At 44.8% G+C, this 19,363-nt stretch overlaps 1 protein-coding gene across 3 annotated transcripts in view; it reads left to right on the top strand.

Moving 5' to 3' along the window:
* The window catches only part of Rtn4ip1 (reticulon 4 interacting protein 1), a 52,650-nt gene that overhangs the window by 14,190 nt on the left and 19,097 nt on the right, over positions 1-19,363 (top strand). For all 3 annotated transcript variants that reach the window (XM_028769022.1, XM_028769020.1, XM_028769021.1), the window contains exons 5-6: positions 9,696-9,744; positions 15,793-15,929. In XM_028769022.1, the coding sequence (XP_028624855.1) occupies positions 9,696-9,744; positions 15,793-15,929 (186 nt within the window). The remainder of the gene's footprint in view (positions 1-9,695; positions 9,745-15,792; positions 15,930-19,363) is intronic.

Raw genomic sequence — 19,363 nt, 5'->3', positions numbered from 1 at the left:
AGGCTAGCATAACAGCTGAGCCATCTCTTGAGCCCGGGGGCAGCATTTTCTATGTGAACCTCCTGAGACAAGGCCAGCTTTTGTGCGGCTCCTAGAAAGGGCGAGGGCCTTCTGCTATGTGTGAAGAGCGCGCCAAGCTGAGAGCCGTGCTTTCTGCGCTGGCCTGGGCCTGCTCACAGTTTGTAGATGTTAATGAACCTACGAAATGCTGTTGAATGTTCTTGAGTTTCCCTCGAGGTTGGTTCTGATGCTCTGGTGACTGGAATGAGCTGGCTTAGGTCAGCTATGATGCAGTGACAGTCCTGGGCTCAGTTGTCCTCGTCGTGCATGTCAGTCTCCTGTGAACAACCAGAGTCTGAGATGGACGGCAAGTTCAGGAGAGTGAGCTGTTCTGAGAGAGCGAGAGGGAGACCGCTCGTCCTTGGGACTTTTATTACAGCACAGTGCTACATTACCTGCTCTGTTATAAACGACAAGGCTCTATTTATTATTTTACCCAATCTATAAACCTAATCATGGTTGTGTCTGCAGAAGAGCAACCAGTGTGCAAGGAGCCTGTAGGACAGATAACCACAGCGGTTCTGACCCTGTGGAGCGGGGTCTTAGCTTCTCATTCACGTTCTGAGTCTGCTGCTTCATAGCTGGGTGACCTAGTCAGTCATTTCTCTGAGTTTTGTTTTAAAGATCAAATGAGATTATACATGTAAAGCTGGTGGCACTCAATAAATGGTGGCTTCTGCTATTAACAAGGACATAATAGTGTAGTTAGTATCTTAGAAAGTTGACATAGGGACCAGTGAACTGGCTCAGCAGATAAAGGTGCTTCAGCTGAGCCAATAGCTGGAGGTCATGAGAGAACACACCCCTCCCCAGTAATGTTAAATGTTAACATTTTTAACATAAGTGTTAAAAAGCTCTTTTACAAAGAAAGTTGGCAGTGAAAATCATGATTTTGTCTGTTTGTTGGTAGGAAAGTAGGTATTCTGGACCGATTAGTCACTGGAAGGTTGGGGAGAGCTACATGTAGTTAATACTGGAATAAAATAACACAGTTTATTTGTGTATGTGGGGCAGAGATGTGCACTCTCAGAGGGCAAGTTACTGGTTCCCTCCTTCCATCTCCTGAGCCCCCAAATGGAACTCAGGTCCCCAGGCTTGGTGGCAGGTGACTTTACTCACTGACCCCTCTTCCCAGCCCCATAGTTCTTTTCTTTATTTCTTATTACAAACAAGGCCTATGTCACCCTGCTTTCCCATTATGAAACATTGCACTTTAATGTGGGACCAATAAAGCATTGTATTTGTAGACATTTAGGCTTTATTTCTGAAAGCATTTTGAAGGCTGTTTGTCGGATGAGGTGCTACTATGCATCTCAGAATTAAAGGCAAATATTTATTCTAAAGGCCAACCTTCTTTTTCCAGTTTTCCTGGGTTGTCTGTTTCGCAGTTGCCATTCTGGTCAGACAAGGTTTAAATGGAATAGCTTGACCATGGGCTCTGTTCCTTTCTGACCTGCAGAGATCTTGCAGATGTTTAGAAGTCTGTTGGAGGCGTTATTGTTTTGATTGCTTTCCCTTAAGAACCCTGGGCTCACTGTGCCTGTTCGGCTGTGTCCATGGTATGGTTGCAGACCTCTTGGTTCTTTTGCTGGCTCGGAGCTCTTGGAGCTCTCGGAGGATGTTTTAGTATACTGTAAAAAACAAACAAACAAAAAAACAAACAACAACAAAAAACAATGTAGGGACAATGTCTTAGGGTTTCATTGCTGTGAACAGACACCATGACCATGGCAACTCTTATAAAGGACAACACTAAATTGGGGCTGGCTCACAGGTTCAGAAGTTCAGTCTATTATTGTTGTGACAGGAAGCATGGCAGTGTCCAGGCAGACATGGTGCTGGAAGAGCTGAGAATTCTATATCTTGATCTGAAGGCAGCCAGGAGGAGACCATGTACCACAATGGGTGTAGCTAGAACATATGAGACCTTACGCCCACCCCCACAGTGACGCACGTCCTCCAACAAGGCCACACCTACTCCAACAAGGCCACACCTCCTAATACTGCTACTCCCTATGGTTCAGGCATTCAAACACATGAGCCTGTGGGAGCCATACCTGTTCATCCTACCACAGACAGAAATTTAGCTGCTTTTCCTTAGATTTGTCACTATCAATGCCCAACTTGCTGTTCATTTATGGGTAATTATTTGGCTTACTGTTATTGTCTGTTAAAGCCTAGTACTGGGGTCTCAGAGCCCTGGGATCTCCTCTGTTCTCTGCTGTTACCTCACCAAATGGTCACATGCTGTTTGTGGTCTCTTTGCTGTTTCCTCTGAGTGTCTGAACATGAGATCCTAAGTTGTGAGAAGAGTTTGAGAAGTGGGTTCATTTTATGTCTTTCAGGGTCATTACATATTCTAAAAGTGTAAACAGAATTTAAATTATATTTTATTTAACTTACTTTGTGGGTGAGAGCATGTGCATACCACAGGGTGTGTGGAGTTCAGAGGACAATGTTTAGAAGTTGGTTCTTGCCACCACAGAGGTTCTGGCAACCAACTCGGTTTTCAGACTTAGTGACAAATGCTTTAACCCAATGGTCCATCTTGCTGGCTGCAGGGCCATTAAATAAAGATATTAGACTGTGTCTGTTAATTGATGTAGCCCCTGAGAATGGACCTGGAGTCAGTTCCTCAAGGAGCCTCAGTAATCCACATCAGAGACTTCCTGTGCGCAGACGGCCTGGTTCCCGGCCCCCTTCCCCTCCTAGAACAAAATGCTACAGAGTGACGGCTTTTAAACAGCAGAAGTGTATTCCTCACATTTCTGGAGTCTAGAAAGGCCAAGATCAAAGTACTTGATGTGGGAAGCGGGTGAACTTCTGGTAGGTGTACAGTCTTCACATGCTGGAAAGACCAAGATCCTTGGGAGGTCCTTCAGAGGGCTCCACCCACATGACCTAAAATACCGCTTGCACCTTCACCTGGAGTTCAGAGAGCAGTGTCAGAGTTTTGGAGGGACACATTATAAACATTGGAACTGTGGCCGTTGGTACTTGATGGTCCCAGAAATATCAGCTTGATGAAATTATTACATGTGAGTTACAGTAATAGCCTAACTCTAGCCTAATTACTTAGTTGTGACGATCACAAGAAGTGGAAGTACCTTAAAATACTGGGAATATGCATGTATGTGTGCATGTGTATGTGTGCATGCATGTGTGTACATGTGTGCGTGTATGTGTGCATGTGTGTGTGCCTGTGAGTGTGTGTGTGCTCATGTGTGCGTGTGTGTGTGTGTTGGAAACCTTGAGCCATACACATGTTCTTCCCCCTCAGACTCCAAGTTGTAAATTTGGTATACCTCATTTTTAAAATACGATACAATTTAATGGTTTTATTGATTGGTAGGGCTGTGGGCACACCTGAGTATCATGCTCTGCCTGAAATTCATCTCTTGCTGGGAAAATTGTAGTTCACTGTGTTTGGCAGAAGCAGTAAATAGTGTTAGAGGTTAAAGTATACCTGCCACACCAAATAAATTTCACTTTTGAATTGTGCCCACTTGAAACTCAATTCGTTGATAGAAGTACTTTGCAGGTTTTGGTGTTTTGGTTTGGTTTTTATTCTGAGATTAGGATCTTTGTCAGGTAATATAAATTAGGTGCCTCATTCTGTTTAAAGAATTAGGCTGAAATTTTCCAACATCCACTCCCCACCCCCTAATGTATGCTTACCTTGAAATTAGAATGTCTGCCTGGTGATCCCCCAGTTTCCTTCCTTGTTGTACCTTCAGGTGCCCGGCCTTCACTTTGTCACCCTTGTTTTTTTTTTTCACTCCACTTCTGCCCCTGCCAGCTTTCGGTTTTCATCCCCATCTGACCCTGACCTGCTTGCTTGGCTACTGGGGAGAGCAAGAAGAAAGCAAGCCCAGGAACTGTCTTGCTTTGGAACTGTGTGGCTTCACACAGGAAGAGAACCTGGTTGGAGGCCTGGGCCTGCTGTCTTTGAGGATTAGAGACTGTCACTCTTCACTGCATGGTGGCCCTCTCTGAGCTCACGGTCACTTGCAGCTTCCGTGTGAGGTCAAGTGCTCCATCCACTGATGCTCCTGCCTCTCCTCCGGGGACTGCACTTTCTTATCTCCCAATGAGCACCCTCCCTCACTTCTTTTGTTTAATTTTGCTGTTGTCTTCAGGGCTTCCACTGTCTTCTCTGTCTCCCAGGCTCAGCTCATTCACTGCCCGACAACCCTCTAAGTCTTGGTGATGCACAGGTCTGTATTTAACTGTAGCTTCTCTACTGAGCCCCAGCCAGCTCCCCACTTTGTAGCTTAACCATAACTTGTGGAAAATAAGCCTCCCAGTGGGTTCTTCCTCTGCATTTCGATTTTTTAAAGTTGTATTCACCTATGTATATGTGTGCCTGTGGGTGTCATAACATGCACGGGGAGGTCTTAGGACAACTCAAAAAAGTCAGTTCTCTCCTTCCACATGTGCATTCTGGGGATCACACTCAGAGCTTCTAGCCAGCATCTTCACCAGTTGGGCCCTCTCATAGACTCTTAAAGGAAAGGATTTGTGTGGGTTATGTTGGTGCACAGCATACACACATGTGCAGAGGGCAGAGGACAACTTTTGTTGGAATTGAGTTTTTCCTTCAGGTTCCATGGATCAGGCCCAGGTCCTCCACCTGCTGAGCCATCTTGCCAGTCTGAAGTAGGTTCTTCTTGTGTACTCTAGGCTGACTTTCAACATTTGTTCTTCTCCTCAGGCTCCTGAGTGTTGGGATTGTAAGCCTGCACTATTCCCCCTGGCTTGGGAGGCATTATTAAGCTGCGATAGCTAGCAAGAACTATGCAGAAATTCTTGGAATTCTATGCAGAAATGACTTGGAATCACAGATAATATTTCCCACTAAATCCAAAGCAAATGGACAGCAGTTCTTCGTATCCATGAAGGATAACTTCCAGCGGATTCTGAATCTCCAGATAAAACAGACTCATTTTATTGATGTGCTCTTGTAAAAGTTATTTCAATCTTAGACATCATTTAATTTTATAATTTTGAATTTTTTGTTTTGGGGCCACAGTTGAGGGTGGGTAATTAGAACCACAGAATGTGAAACCACAAATAGGAAGAGACCAGTGTGTCTCTAAGTCAACTTATCAGCCAAATCTAGTGTCCCTGGTAGAGGGGGAGGATGATGAGCCAGGAGAGGAGGGGGAGGAGACCTCCTGTCTTAGCTGATTGTGATTGGCATAGCTTAGTTTTGTTAAATTGTACAAAGCTCTGTGTGTGCAAATTTGCTGCCAGGGCTCCTTTGTGGGTGAAAGGCTCACTCTAACAATGAACCTGACAATTCATCCTGCTTTGAACATTCAGCTTCTCATATTTGTTACTGTCAGTAGCCCTCCCTTCAGTCTGCTTCTGAGTATGACCCAAGGAGCTCGTGATCCACCTGTTCCTAGGGCCTGTCCTATGGACGATCCATCTCAAGGTCCAGTTGAAATTCTGAATAATCTTAGGTAATAGAACTGTTGTTAGTCGGTATCTGAAGTTCTTGATCCATTATGGGTTAGAGGTAGTTACACTGGGCATTTACCAAAGCTTATAGGTAACTGTGTGTTCATGGGACAGTGGGTTTACATGTCAGATGTCTTAACTCATACATGAACTATTCTGTAAACTGGAAAATGTCAGTATGACTTACAGGGTTAGAAGGAAAGGAAGCCAGTCCAGGCTGGCTTAGTCTCATTCGGTTGCTTTGGTTTGTAACTGTATTATATCTCACTTAGTCAAAGTGTCTCATCCACGTCAGTAGGGAACTTAGCATAGTAAGTAAGCAGCGTGTTGTGCGAGGATAGGTTGGCTGCAGCGTCACCTGTCTCTGTCTCTCCACTCCTGCATTGAACAGTAGCTTGTGAAAACTCAAATGTGGGTGATCGTCAGTTCTTATTTCCTAATGGTCATTGTTTTTACCTGTAGAGAATGTAGCCGGACTTAATCTTTCTTTCTAAGGCATTAAGATCTAATAGGTGGTATTTTAATCTCTCGGGGAATCACGAAGCCTGGGTTAGAAAGCACGACATGAATCAGTGCCAAGATCTGTGTGTACATTTGCAGCCCAGGTTTCTTCAGGCCAAGACAGACAGAAACTTGAGGGTAAGTTCCTCCTTCTGGGTCCCTCCCACCCTGTGGCTCCCCTCGTGTGTGTGTGTGTGTGTGTGTGTGTGTGTGTGTGTGTGTGTTGTTTAAAGATGTATTTTATTTTTACTTGTGTTTGTGTCTGTGTGAATGTATGCCACATGTAGGAGAGCACTTATGGAAACCAGAAGTCTGATCTCCTTGAAGTAGAGTTATAGCAATTAAAAGCCACCTAACATGGGTGCTGGGAACTGAACTCAGGTCCTCTGGAAGAGCACCAAGTGTTCTTAACTGCTGAGCCATCTCTCCAAAGAAACCAGCGTTAAATCAGTACATTGTTGGCTTATTCAGAGAGACTTCAGACATTAGGCAGAAATGACAGAGCAAGTTAGGATTTAGAGTTTAAGAAAGCAATTATGGTAGCACATACCTGTAACCCCACTCTGGAGGCTGACATAGGATGGTCAGGAGTTCAAGACCAGCCTCAGTTACATAGCAAGTCTGAGACCAGCTGGGGCTCCCTAATACTCTGTCTCAACAACAAAGAGGAATGCCTAGCATTATAATAATCATTCCTGTTTTCCGGTGTTTTCAAGATCTGCCATTAGTTCAGTCTTCAGAATTTTTAGAGTAAGCTGTGGTCTACGAAGTGAGGGGCCAAGTATTAAAGACCTGGACAATCTTGAGTTACAATGTTCAGGGGCTTTTTCCTATAGAAGCCAGAGATTCTTAACCTGTGGGTTGTAACCCCTTTGGCAAACATCTGTCTCCAAAAATATTTACATTATGATTTATAATAGTAGCAAAATTACAGTGATGAAATAGCAATGAAAGCAGTTTTATGTTTGGGAGTCTCCACAACATGAACTGTCTCAAAGGCTGCGGCCACTGATAGAAAATAGCAAACAGCACAGTGCTTTCACCATGCCAAGGTTTCAACTTTGGTTGGGTGTGCATGTGGAGTATGATCACACAGCAAGCTAGGTAAGAAGATACTCCTGAGCGGCACCGAGAGACGGCTGCTTGTGAGTGAGTGTGCGTGCCATAGCCTATAGGTTAGCAACAGAGCATCAGCTGATTGCTGGCTTTTGCCTGCTGTTCTTTTAGAGATTGACTTTGTTTGAAAACAGAACAGTCCCTGCCTGACCCTACACAAAACTAAAGTTTGTGCTGCCAGAAAAATGTGCGTCCTCCCCCAGTGTCTTCAGCACTTCTTGAGTCTGCTTCTGGGCTCGTTTGCGCTTTGAGGGTGCCCTCAGGTGGTAGCGTTTGGAACTGACACTGGATGCAGAGCCTCACTCTACTGCCGAGCCCTCCTTTGTGAGATAATTTTGCTGTTTCATTTAGGAAGCGAGGCTGTTTCAGATTAAGGGTTATGGGGAAGAGATGAGCTGACAAGAAGGAAGGCAGAGACCTGTCTGGAAGTTGGACCCCAGGCAGCCATTATATGTGCTATCCTTTTAATCCTGTCGTCCAAGTGTGTCCTCCTTTATCTCCAACCCTTCTACAAAAGCAGACAAACCCAGCAGTAATGCTAATGCATTATCAGCAATGCGTTTCTCAGAATAATGGCCTCAGAGCTGCAGCTTCCATAGGCAAATGTCCTCAAGCCACCAGAAAGGGATTTTCCTAAACAGATAGCCTTATGACTCAAAAATCCCCAGTGCTAGACAAGTAAAGACTCGATAAAATGCCTGTCTTTTCTCTGTCCTGTATCGACTAAAGGAAAAGTGCGATGCTACTCAAAGGAGAATGTCTAATTTAGACAATCATCAAAAAGTCACGGTCACATATTTTGTGGGTAAATTATTGCTGAATGTCTGTATGAGAGGTGTTTTACTGTTGTTTACAGTGATTTGGTTTGAGACGGGTTCTCACTGAATCGTCCAGGCTGACCTTGAGCTCACAATCCTCCTGCCTCAGCCTCCTGAGTGCTGGGATTGCGGCGTGTCCCAGCATCTCAGCTGTGTGACAGCTCCCTTTGTCTTTCCCACACTATAGCATGGGGCTGAAGTGAGGAGCAGGTGGACATCTTCAGAGTGTCGCCTGTCCTTCACTAGGGATGCTTTTGAGATGAAAACCACTTGTAGAAGTAACATGATTTTCAAGGAGACTTCTTTTAATTATATTTAATGGTATTTCAAAGGGAACAGCTGGCTTGGAAATTATAGTCATAACTTTTAACACATAGCAGATGATAATAATCAGCCTCTGTGATTCGAGTGAGGGACAGGAAAGATGAAGTAGTAAGATTACAGGCAGGGTGAGTGTTCTAAGGCTCAGTGCACTGGTTAGCGGTAGGTGGCAAAATTCTATACTGTCTCATAGTGAAGACAGAAGGCCATAACTAGTAGTTATATAATGATAGTGGTAGACAGACGGCAGGCGCTCCCTCCACTTATCTCAGCAGCGTTTTCTGAGGGCACTCAGAGAATTTTCATGAAATAGCCTCCATAATAGTTAATATAGTATCAGATACCAGACAACCATTGTGCAGTGTCCTTCCACCTCTACTGGGAGCACAGCGTCCTGCAGTCCAATACAATGATCCAGGTGTTTGAGACCACAAAGTCCAAGTTCTCTGTCTCTCTCTCAGTCTCCCTCCCTCTCTCTCCCCACCTCTGTGTGTGTGTGTGTGTGCACGTTCCATAGCACACGTATGGAGGCAGACAACAACTTCTAGGTGTTTGTTCTGCCCCCCCCCCCCCCCCCGTGGGTGCCGATGGTTGATCTCAGGTGGTCAGACTTTCACTTTAAGCTCTTTTACCCACTGAGCCATCGTGCCTGCCTGATGCCGGGAGTTTTGGCTACGCTTTCAGATCACAGACTTGTTTGGGAAGTGGATGGTGGCTCTGTACCCTTCTCTGACTACGCACACCTAGCCTTGCATTACATTTAAGGGAGTCACACATGTAGAGGGTCAGGATCTCTCCCTCCCGTCTTATCTCTGCCTCTCTCTCCATGGACTTCAGGCTAAGTCGTCGTCTCCCCCAGCCCAGGTCTCAAGTGGCAGCAGGGCCACTGCGTAGCTGTGGTAAGAGCCTAGAGCCCAGGATGCTTGTGCTGACAGGACACAGTCGTTGGCTTCCACAGGACATCATACGGAGGATGAGTGTGTCTGTAACACTTGATGAACTTAGCAAGACGTGCCTGAACACGAGGTGTCCCTCCGCCTTGGCAGGAATGTGCTCAGGAATGTGACTTCTGAGAGAACCACATTGAGAGGTTTCCTCTTTACACACAAGTGTGCTAGCTTTAGCCTAGAATAATTAATTGTGAAGTGGAGGTTACAAAGCACCATCCAAGCTACCTGCAGAAGTAAATTGCTGGTCTGGGAGTGTTTTGTGTTCTCAGTTAAGAGTTTGCAAAAGTTTTCATTTTAACTATCTGCAGCTTCTTGGTGAAATCTGTGTAGTTTGCCTTGGGAAGGAGGATGACTTTATTTGCTGTGGGGATTGCTTGTTACTGTGGAAGTTTCCTCTTTAGAAGTCCTGTTCATCAGGTGTGCCTGCCCAGTGTCTCACCGCTTGCCTTTTCTTCTGTTGCAGTGCGCTAATCTTGGGTGCGTCAGGTGGAGTTGGTACTTTTGCGATACAGGTAAAAGGATTTCTTAATCTTGTGACTAGGAAAATTTTTGTTTATTATATGAATTTATAAATTCATATATTATAAATTACTCTCCTCAAAAGCCGAGTCTGGTGTGCTGTCTAGTTTTGTTAACTTAACACCAACTATAGTTACCTGGGAAGAGGGAATATCTATCAAACCGGCTTATGAGCATGTTCATCGGGCATTTTTTGATTAATGGTCAATGTGGGAGGGCCAGCCCACTGTGGATGCTGCCACACCAGGACAGGTGGTCCTGAGTTGTATAAAGAAAGCAGGCTGACCAAGCCATGGAAACCCAGCCAGTGAGCAGCGCTCCTCCGTGGCCTCTGCTTCAGTGTGTGCCTTGAGTTTCTGCCCTGCCTTCCTCTCTAATGCACTGGCGTCTGTAAGGTGAGATACTGGACTCCCCAGATTGGGTTGGGTCAGTTTTAACACAGTAACAAAAAGCTCGGGCATCTAGGAAACGCCTTTTAATATCAGTGACCTGAATGAGCATACCTAATAATTAAAGGAGACACTAGCCTCTCCAGTAGTTTCACATGGAAAAGTTAAAACAGTTAAAGAGTAAAAACAATTGAGCGTGTGGAGCAAAGCCCTTTGGGAGGAAGACCATGGTGGTCGTAGAGACTAGTTTGCAGTAAGCAGCATATGCCAAAAGCTACTGCTGTTTGCAGTCAAGAATGTTGCAGGCTTTTTGTAGAAATTAATACGCTGATTCTAAACTATACAGGGAACTGCGGTAGCCAGAATATCATTTAAAAAGCTAGTGCACTTTCAAAGTGATCTGTGCATTCAGTGTAAAGCCAGTAAAAAGGTCAACTACCTTTTCTCCATATGTGGCAAGTTTATCCTGAAATGTACATACAATTGCAAGGTAACACACATAGCCAAATTTTTGAAAAGGAATAAAATTATTCCAGATTTCCAAACCTCAAACTTATTATTAAGCTAGAGTAATCAAATTATTGGGATAGTGGCATAAGATGGCTCGCTCTCCTCCTCCTCTCTCCTTCTGCCTCCCCCCCCCTTTGTGTGTGTGTGTGGAGGGAGGGAGGGATTGAGAGAGGGAGGGAAGGAGAGAGAGACAGACAGACAGATAGACAAAGAGAGACAGAGAGAGAGAGAGAGAGAGAGAGAGAGAGAGAGAGAGAGAGAGACCGAGCACATGATGGAAAAGAGTCAAATATCCGGAGACAGATCTATACGTATATAGTCAGATTGCTGTTTAAAGTGTCTGTGTCTGTGTGAGAGTGTGCCATGTGTGTACAGGTGTCCGATGTGAGAGTGTGCCATGTGTGTACAGGTGTCCGAGAGGCCAGAAGAGGCCATTAGACCCTGAGGTTGGAGTGACAGTGTTATGAGCTGGTGCCTGATGAAGGGTCCCGTGGGGGAGCAGCCAGAGCTTTTAACTTGGGAGCCGTGTCTCCAGCCCCATCACCTGATCTTTAACAAGGAATGGCAAAATCATTACGTGAGAGAAAGTGTCCTTCTAACAGATGATAAGACAATTTGATGTCCACATACAGAGGAAGCAAATTGGACCCACATGATACACAAAAATAATTCAAGGTGAATCAAAGATTAAACATAAGAGCACTAACCAGAAAACTTTTAGAAAAAACAGCTATAAATATTCATTACTTTAAATTTGGCAGCACATTCTTAGATGTGACACTAAAAATATAAGCAAGTAAGTTGAACTTTATCAAGTTAAAAATCTTGATACATCAAAGGGCACTATCAGGGAATGAGAAGAAAAGCAGCCCACGTGCCTTAGGCACGTTCCCTGTGCCTGTGACAGGAGAAAGGACCTGTTCTGGCTCACAGTCCCAGGATGCAGTCCACGTGTCAGGGGAGGCATGGCAGCAGTCTTGGGGCAGCCGATCTTACCCCTGCAGCCAGGAAGCAGAGAGCCATGGACGCTGGTGCTCAGCCAGCTCTCCTTTCTCTGCAGTCTGGGACCACAGCCCAGGAAACGGGGCTGCTCTCGAGACTCCCCACCTCAGTTATCTACCTGATGTAAATAATCCCTCACAGGCGTGCTCAGAGGCTTGTCCAGGCGAATTCAGATCCTGATAAGTTATCAGTTAGTATTAACCATCATACAATGGAGAGTATTTACAAGTTATTAATCCAAAATGGGTTTGATCTCCATACTACAGAACCCATGCTTGAACAACAAAAAGACAGTACCACTTTTAAACCAGAAAAGGTGCCAACCGTGGTGGTAAATGCTTGTAATCCAGCACTTGGAAGGTTGAGACAGGAGATCTTTATATGGCCCAGCCAAGGCTACATAGTGAGATCCTGTGTTAAGGAAACAAAGCACAATGAAGCACATTATTACTTACAGTTAAGTACACTAATAAAAAACTTGAGAAAAGGGCTGGAGAGATGGCTCAGCGGTTAAGAGCACACCGTCTGCTCTTCCAGAGGTCCTGAGTTCAATACCCAGCAACCACATGGTGGCTCACAACCATCTGTGATGGGACCTGATGCCCTCTTCTGGTGTGTGTGAAGAGAGCTACACTGTACTTCTATACATGAAATAAATAAATAGATAAATAAATAAATCTTTAAAAAACAACAACAACAACAAAAAAAAAAAACCATGGGAAAAACTGAGTAGACTATTGTCTATGGCCTGTAAGTTTCTGAGAAGCCGCCGAACGTTCCTCCTTTGGGAACTATCACTCAAAACTACGATGAGATTGTGTTGAGCACAGCAGGAAGGTCCTTGTCTCCACAGATCTCCAGAGAAGCCAGGAGTGTTAAGCACACAGGATTGTCTTTCTAATAGGAAAGTGAAAGACCTGTTTTTCCACAGAAAGCAGAGAACTGGAAGTGGTTAACAGCCTGGTGATCTGTTATCTGTTGGCCAGGCCGTATCAAGCTCCTACAGCCAGGACCAACGGTGGCTGTGACTGGTGATCTAAATGACCCTTACTGCCAGGGAGTCCCCCAGCTCCACAGCCTAGGAGTCTAAATGACCCTTTGTTATCTGGGTGCTGCACACACGGCCTACACTCACGTGTCCACAGACGTGTACCTACATCTAGAGAATCTTTTAGTTTTCTGTTGTGAAATATAACTCAAAAGAAGTATAAGTGATAGAAATGTATAGTCAACAATTATCACAAAGCAAACATGACAGGCATGAGCTGTATTCTAATCAGTAGATATTCTGGAGAAGGGTTCTAGGGATTGGACTCAGCCTCGGCATGCCGAGCTCTGCCCCCACCGCAGTCAGTCCTCAGCCTCAGTCTCCTACTGAATGTGGTTGCGTGTATAGATGTGGGAAACTTCTTTCATGGAGGACGCAGAGCCTCTTAGAGAAGTGGGACGTCACAGAGGGAGCGCAGTGTGGGAGTGAGCACAGTGGGGACACTGTCAAACAGTGTCGGAGTTGGGAGCCATCTTACAGACTGCCAAAGATGTGACAGTTTCAGCTTCTGTAAAGATAATTATGGTAGCCTGAGTCCATATAGAGACATTTAAATTCATAAGTTTATAATTTTTTCAAAAAGTAATTAATTTTGGAATGTTATGAGGAATAAGTTATAAATTGATAAAGGGAAATAAATATTCCTCTCATCACATCACTCCCATTTTATATGAAATGTATGACTGACCATATCATATTTGAAGGGAGGCATCCCTGAAAAGGGATGGCATTTGAACATCTCTACTTGACAGTCCTCAGTGGATAGACATATGTCCTGAGCCTGGCAGCCTGCTGAAGTCTCTAGCCTTGTCAAATACCGTGCAGGGTTTTCTATAGAGATTGAAACCCAGCCTTGTCCAGTCTTCAGAACGCAGAGGACACAGCACCATGCAGAACCGACCTCTGTGCAGTCAGAAGCTCCACACTATAGAGCAGCTCTGCAGGTCAAATGGCCTAGATTCTTCCATGATAAATTATAAGAGAACAAAGAGATAGAACAGTATCCTGTGATTGAGAAGAGGCTTTTCCCCTACAGTTTAAAAATGATCACAACCAAATTAATTATGCCTCAGGAGTGAATATTTGGATGACATTTTTAAAATTCTAGGAATTGATTACTGTAAAAAATCAAGATAAAGGTGACTTAAAAAGGAGATATTTGAAAAAAAAAAAGATATTTGGAAGAGGGCTGTGTACTGAGACAGGACACAAGAAAAACCTTTGGCTCCTAGTGTTCTGTTTCTTTATCCAAGTTGTATCTGCCTTCTACGAACTTTCCGTATTCAAACTTCGTTTGACATGAAAACTTCCTCACTAAACTTCTTAGTAAAGAAAACTAGTTAGTGCAGTGGGTTAGGAGAAGCTAGGTGTTAAGGGACAAAGATCTGAACTGTTAGATCGTCTTCCTGAGCAGTTACTGCTGTTTAAACAGAACAGGGGGCAGGCTGGCTGGCTCGGCCATTTGGAGTGTTGGCTGCTCTTCATAGACTGGGGGTTGTTTCCCTGCACCCTCATGGCAGCTCACAATTGTCTGTAACTCCAGTCTCAGGGTCCAGTGCACCTTCTGGTCTGTGTGGGCAGCAGGTATGGGTGTGATACACACATGGCAAGCATTCATATGTATAAAACAAGTACAAATAAATCCTTAAGAAGATGCAGTATCTGCACTATTAGCACATTTCCTTTTCCTCGGCAATGTCTCGTGTAGATTTTGGGGAAAGGGTGGCCATGATGAGTTTTCATTAGATTCCACACCTCACGTATTTGACTCTGGACTTGCTGTTGAGAGCAACAGATTCATTTACTCATGAGGCCCTGTCTACAACCCACACACATAAAAATTATATGTTAGAGTTCCTAAGCGGCTCAGTTTCCTCAGATTTTCAGGTTATATGAATCCTTGGGAGATATTTTTGTTGTTGTTGACTTGAGATAGGATCTCATGCATCGTAGGCTGACCCTAAATACCCTGTATAGTTAAGGATGACCTGGAATTTCTGATCCTTTGACTCTGTACCCCAAAGTATTGGGATTGCATGTGTATGTCACCATACTTACTTTGATCCATAACTATTAATATCAAAATTTCTTGATAGATTTCAAGTATCTTGCCTGCTAATAGACTGAAACTCGTCAGTCCCCTGACAGCTCTGTGAACCTGATATCATAGAGAAAGTATATCAGATATGGAGGGCAATTTCAGATACTTAAAGCTGAATAACATTACAGTTATGTATTCTTTTATTTAAGTATATCTTTAACTATGCTGTATGCATTTTAAAAACATTTATCTAGACCTTCTTACTCTTAAGGGAGAGGACCCAATTCATGTTATAAAGCTAAAGTGTCCATATTTTCTTAGTTATCTAGCATCTGAGAGCTGACTGCTGTGTGTTTGTGGGTGTGCATCTGCGTGTGCATGCATGCGGAGGCCAGAGCTGACACTGTCTCTTCCATCACTCACCGTTTGTACTTAAGGCAGTGTCTGCTACTTGAACCTGGAACTCATTGATTTTGCTAGACTAGCTGGCTGAAAAGCTCCAGGGATATTGCTATCTCTGCCTCCCCAGCACTGGCTCTATGGGCATATACTACAGTGCCTGACCTTTTACATGGGTGCTGGGGATCTGAACTCAGGTGTTTGTGCTTGTCTAGCAGGCACTGTGCCATCTGGTTGTCATCGCAGCCCCAGATGTGCTGCCTGACTCCACACAATCTGGTTATGCAGATGAAGAGGAGTCGCAATTTTGTGTTCCGGGTGCTTGTCAGATAGGAAGTGTGTGGACATGTGCTTTCTCTTTTCTCTGCCGTTTGCCCTTTAGCATTGAAGGTGTGAAAGCTGAAGCTTGTGATTCTCCTGTTTTCTCTGATCCTAGTAGGGCACGTCATAAACATCAAGCCTGAGGTCTAGTGGGTTATCTTGACAAACATTTGTACCATAGCTAGCAGGTAGCGTCCTGGAGTTCTAGTTAAGGGGGGACTTAAAAGTTCTCTAGAGATTACACTCAGATGAGTGTACACCAGGGACCAGTGTTTTCTTTTTAAAAATGCAGTGTTTTCTCTTTACCCTCTTCTCTCCCTCCCCTTGGCAGGTAATGAAAGTATGGGGTGCCCATGTGACGGCAGTTTGCTCGAAAGATGCCAGCGAGCTTGTAAGGAAGCTCGGAGCAGACGAAGTCATTGATTACACGCTGGGAAGTGTGGAAGAGCAACTGAAGTCTCTAAAACTGTAAGTCGTAGAGCAGTGTCCTGTGGGGACGGAGGCACAGGACCGCTGAGTGTGCAGGTCTGGGGGATTGGTAGCTTCTGGTCATGTTGCAGTCTTTTAGAAGAGTCTAAAAGCATTCCTGTCCTTTGGATTCATTCTACATAGTATGTACTTTGGAAGTTACTTTTTATCCACGGTCTGATGGATGGATGAACCAGCTTTTGTCGCTGGCTTATAAGAAGTCTGAAGGCAGTACTGAGAAGTGCAGTCCTTCTGTGGCATCATGACAGGAAGAACAGAGAGGCGGACATAAACCACATGATTACTACTAAACACAGTCTCAGTGTTTCGGCCCAGTGAGGACATAAGAAAGAAACAGTATGAGAAGAAATGCTGGCAGGAGCAGTGTGGTGTGTGCCGAATGCCAGAAAGCCCGCCTGTGGTTTGGCCTAAGATACCAGATAGGGCGGACCTGGGAACTCTCTCAAGCCCTGTTGCTCTTGCCTGTGGTCTGTCTGATAAACTGAAGCTGAAGCTACAGCTCACAAGTATTTGGCTACAATTTCAGAGGTTCTTCTTTCTTTTTAAAAAAGTCCATTTATAGAAGCCAATTATTTTTGGCCATACTGACTAGAAGTCTAATTTTAAAGGTTGAGAGCAAAACAAGATGCTCCCCTCTGCACTGCTCCCTTCTGTAGTGCTCCCCTCTGCAGTGCTCCCCTCTGCAGCACTCCCCTCTGCAGTGCTCCCAGAGCAGCCAGCTAACGCTTTATGCATTCTGCCCTTTATGAAGCTTCACTGGTTGCCAGGCACTGTTCTAGACACAGACATACCTACCTCCTCCTTCATAGAGTGAACGCTCCATTTGCAGGATTTTAGTGACTAGTGCTTGCCTTAGTCAGGGTTACTGTTGCTGTGGAGGAACACCATGACCAAAGCAACTTGGGGAGAAAAGGACTTATTTGGCTTACACTACATCACTGTTCTTCATCAAAGTTAAGTCAGGACAGGAACTCAAACAGGGCAGGAACCTGGAGGCAGAGGCTCTGGGGGAGTGTGCTTACGAGCAGTCACTAATTAAGAAAATGCCCTCTGGGCCCACCTACAACCCAGTCTCTGTAGGGATTTTCTCAGTGGAGTGTCCCTCTTCTCTGATTATTCTAGCTCGTGTAAAGTCGACCTAAGACTAGCCAACACACACAGACTCCTTGTCAGCTTGATACACAGACATACCACTGACAAGATACAGCCTTTCCTTTCTCATTGTCCCCAATATCACATTAATAAAGATATCACAATATAAAACATTTTACAAACTATTGAAAAGTCTCAGCTTTACAAATTCAAACACTTTGAAAGTTGTCTCTTTAAAAATACCTAGTCTCTTAAAATCTAAAAGTTCGTAAAATTCCAACCCTCCTCCTCCTCCTCCTCCTCCTCCTCCTCCTCCTCCTCCTCCTCCTCCTTCTTCTCTCTCTCTCTCTCTCTCTCTCTCTCTCTCTCTCTCTCTCTCTCTCAGGGGCTTGGGTCACTGCTTTGGCCCCACCGTCTGCAGCACACACACTTGTCTCTTCTAAGCTGGGCAGGATCCAGTCCACTGCTGCTGCTGGTCTTGGTGCTCATGCCATGGTCCTGGCATCCCCAAACTGCCGGGTGCTCTGCTGCAGCTGGGCTGCACATTCACCAGTAGCCTTTCCTGTACTTTCTTCACGGTGCTGAGCCTCAGCTTCTCTTTATGACTCCTCAGTCCTGGGCCTTCATCTGCTACTGAGGCTGCGTCTTCACCGATGGCCTCCCATGGCCTCTCACAGTGCTAAGCCTCAGCTGCTCTCCATGACACCTTCATGCCTTCAAAACCAGTACCACCTGGGTGACTGTTGCATATTATAAAGTTTGGCTGCCAGCGTGAGGTATGACTGTGGCCACTTCAAACATGGCATCTGTGGGCTGACTCTGAGGAAATATTTCCTAAAGTATTTCACTTCAGTGATGGTGGTCTCTTCTTAGTCAGTGCTAATAGCTTAGCTCTATTGACCGGCATCAGTTGTCCCAGTGAAGCAAAGGTTTTACTTCAGAGGTTCTGGTCTCTTTTTAATCACAGCCTATATTCTTCAGCTTTGATTCTCAGTTCAAAATAGCAGATAGCCATGACAGAGTCTTTAAGGGATTCTCGGACTTCCCTCTAGAACTTCACAAGCCAGGCCCCATCGTCTGCATTGCTTTCAACATCTTTTCTCCCAGGCTTCCAAAGAACAGTTCACCAAGCTTTGAACACCCAATGGCTTTTCTCACCCAAAGTCCCAAAATCCTTCCACAAGCCCTGCCCAAAGCAGCATGGTAAGGTCTGTCACAGCCATACTTCACGATCCTGGTACCAGTTTGTCCTAGTTAGACTTTCTATTGCTGTGGTGAAACATCATGATCAATGTAACCTGAGGAAGAAAGGGTTTATTTGGGTTATGTCTCCATATCACTGTTCATCATTGAAGAAAGTCAGGATAGTGTAGAAGTTAGGTCTGGTGCTACCTCCCAGCCCAGTGTTCCCAGAAAAAGACTCAGACTCAAAATATATTTATAAATACCTTGGCCATATACGTAGGCTCTTGTCTGACTAGATCATAACTAAAGATAACCCATTTACTCTAGTCTACATTCTGCCACATGGCTCAGGTTCCATGCATCCATCTAGGTACGGCTTCCCCTGGGAATCTTCCACACCTCTCTTCCCTATCAATCACTAATTAAGAAAATGCCCTATAGGCTTGCCTACAGCTGATCTTATGGAGGCATTTTCTCAGTCGAGCTGCTTTCCTCTCTGATGACACTAGCTGTGTCTGTCCAGCATGGTACTGTGTGGAACACTGAATCGGGGAAAGGGAGAACAACTGACTAGGGAGGGGGTGGTCACAGTGGGCAGAAAAAGAATCTGCAGAGGCTTCAGTTAAGCTGCTCTTGTTCTTGACTTCTGTCTCCACCTGGTGCTATATAGTATTTGATTCATTGTGTGTGTGCATGCGCGTTCATTCATTCATGGGCCTAGGTGGAGGACAGAAGAGGGTGTCATATATTCCCCTCTGTCACTTTCCACCTGTTCCTTTGAGGCAGGATCTCTCCCTCCACCTGGGATTCATGTTTTCTTGGCTAGACTGTAAGCCAGCAAGCACTAGTGATCTTCCTGCTTGAACCAGATGCTATCCTGTTAAACAGTGCTGGAATCCAAACTCTGTCCTCAGGATGGTGTAGCAAATACTCTTAAGCACCAGACCATCTCTCAAGCTCTTTCTTTAATTATTGAGGGAATCTAGAAGAACGGTTGTTCTTTTTTGAAGCAAAAGTACATGTGAAGCTCCTGTGTCAAGAACATATGTAATGTGATTGAGAAATCAGAGCTAAGTATCTGAGTGTCAGGGTAAATCATGAACCATGGTCTCTAAGGATTGGCTTCTGGATAGCGG

This window comes from Grammomys surdaster, unplaced genomic scaffold (assembly GCF_004785775.1).
Source record: "Grammomys surdaster isolate TR1022 unplaced genomic scaffold, NIH_TR_1.0 190, whole genome shotgun sequence".
NCBI lineage: Eukaryota > Metazoa > Chordata > Mammalia > Rodentia > Muridae > Grammomys > Grammomys surdaster.
This window is presented reverse-complemented; position numbering and strand designations above follow the sequence as displayed.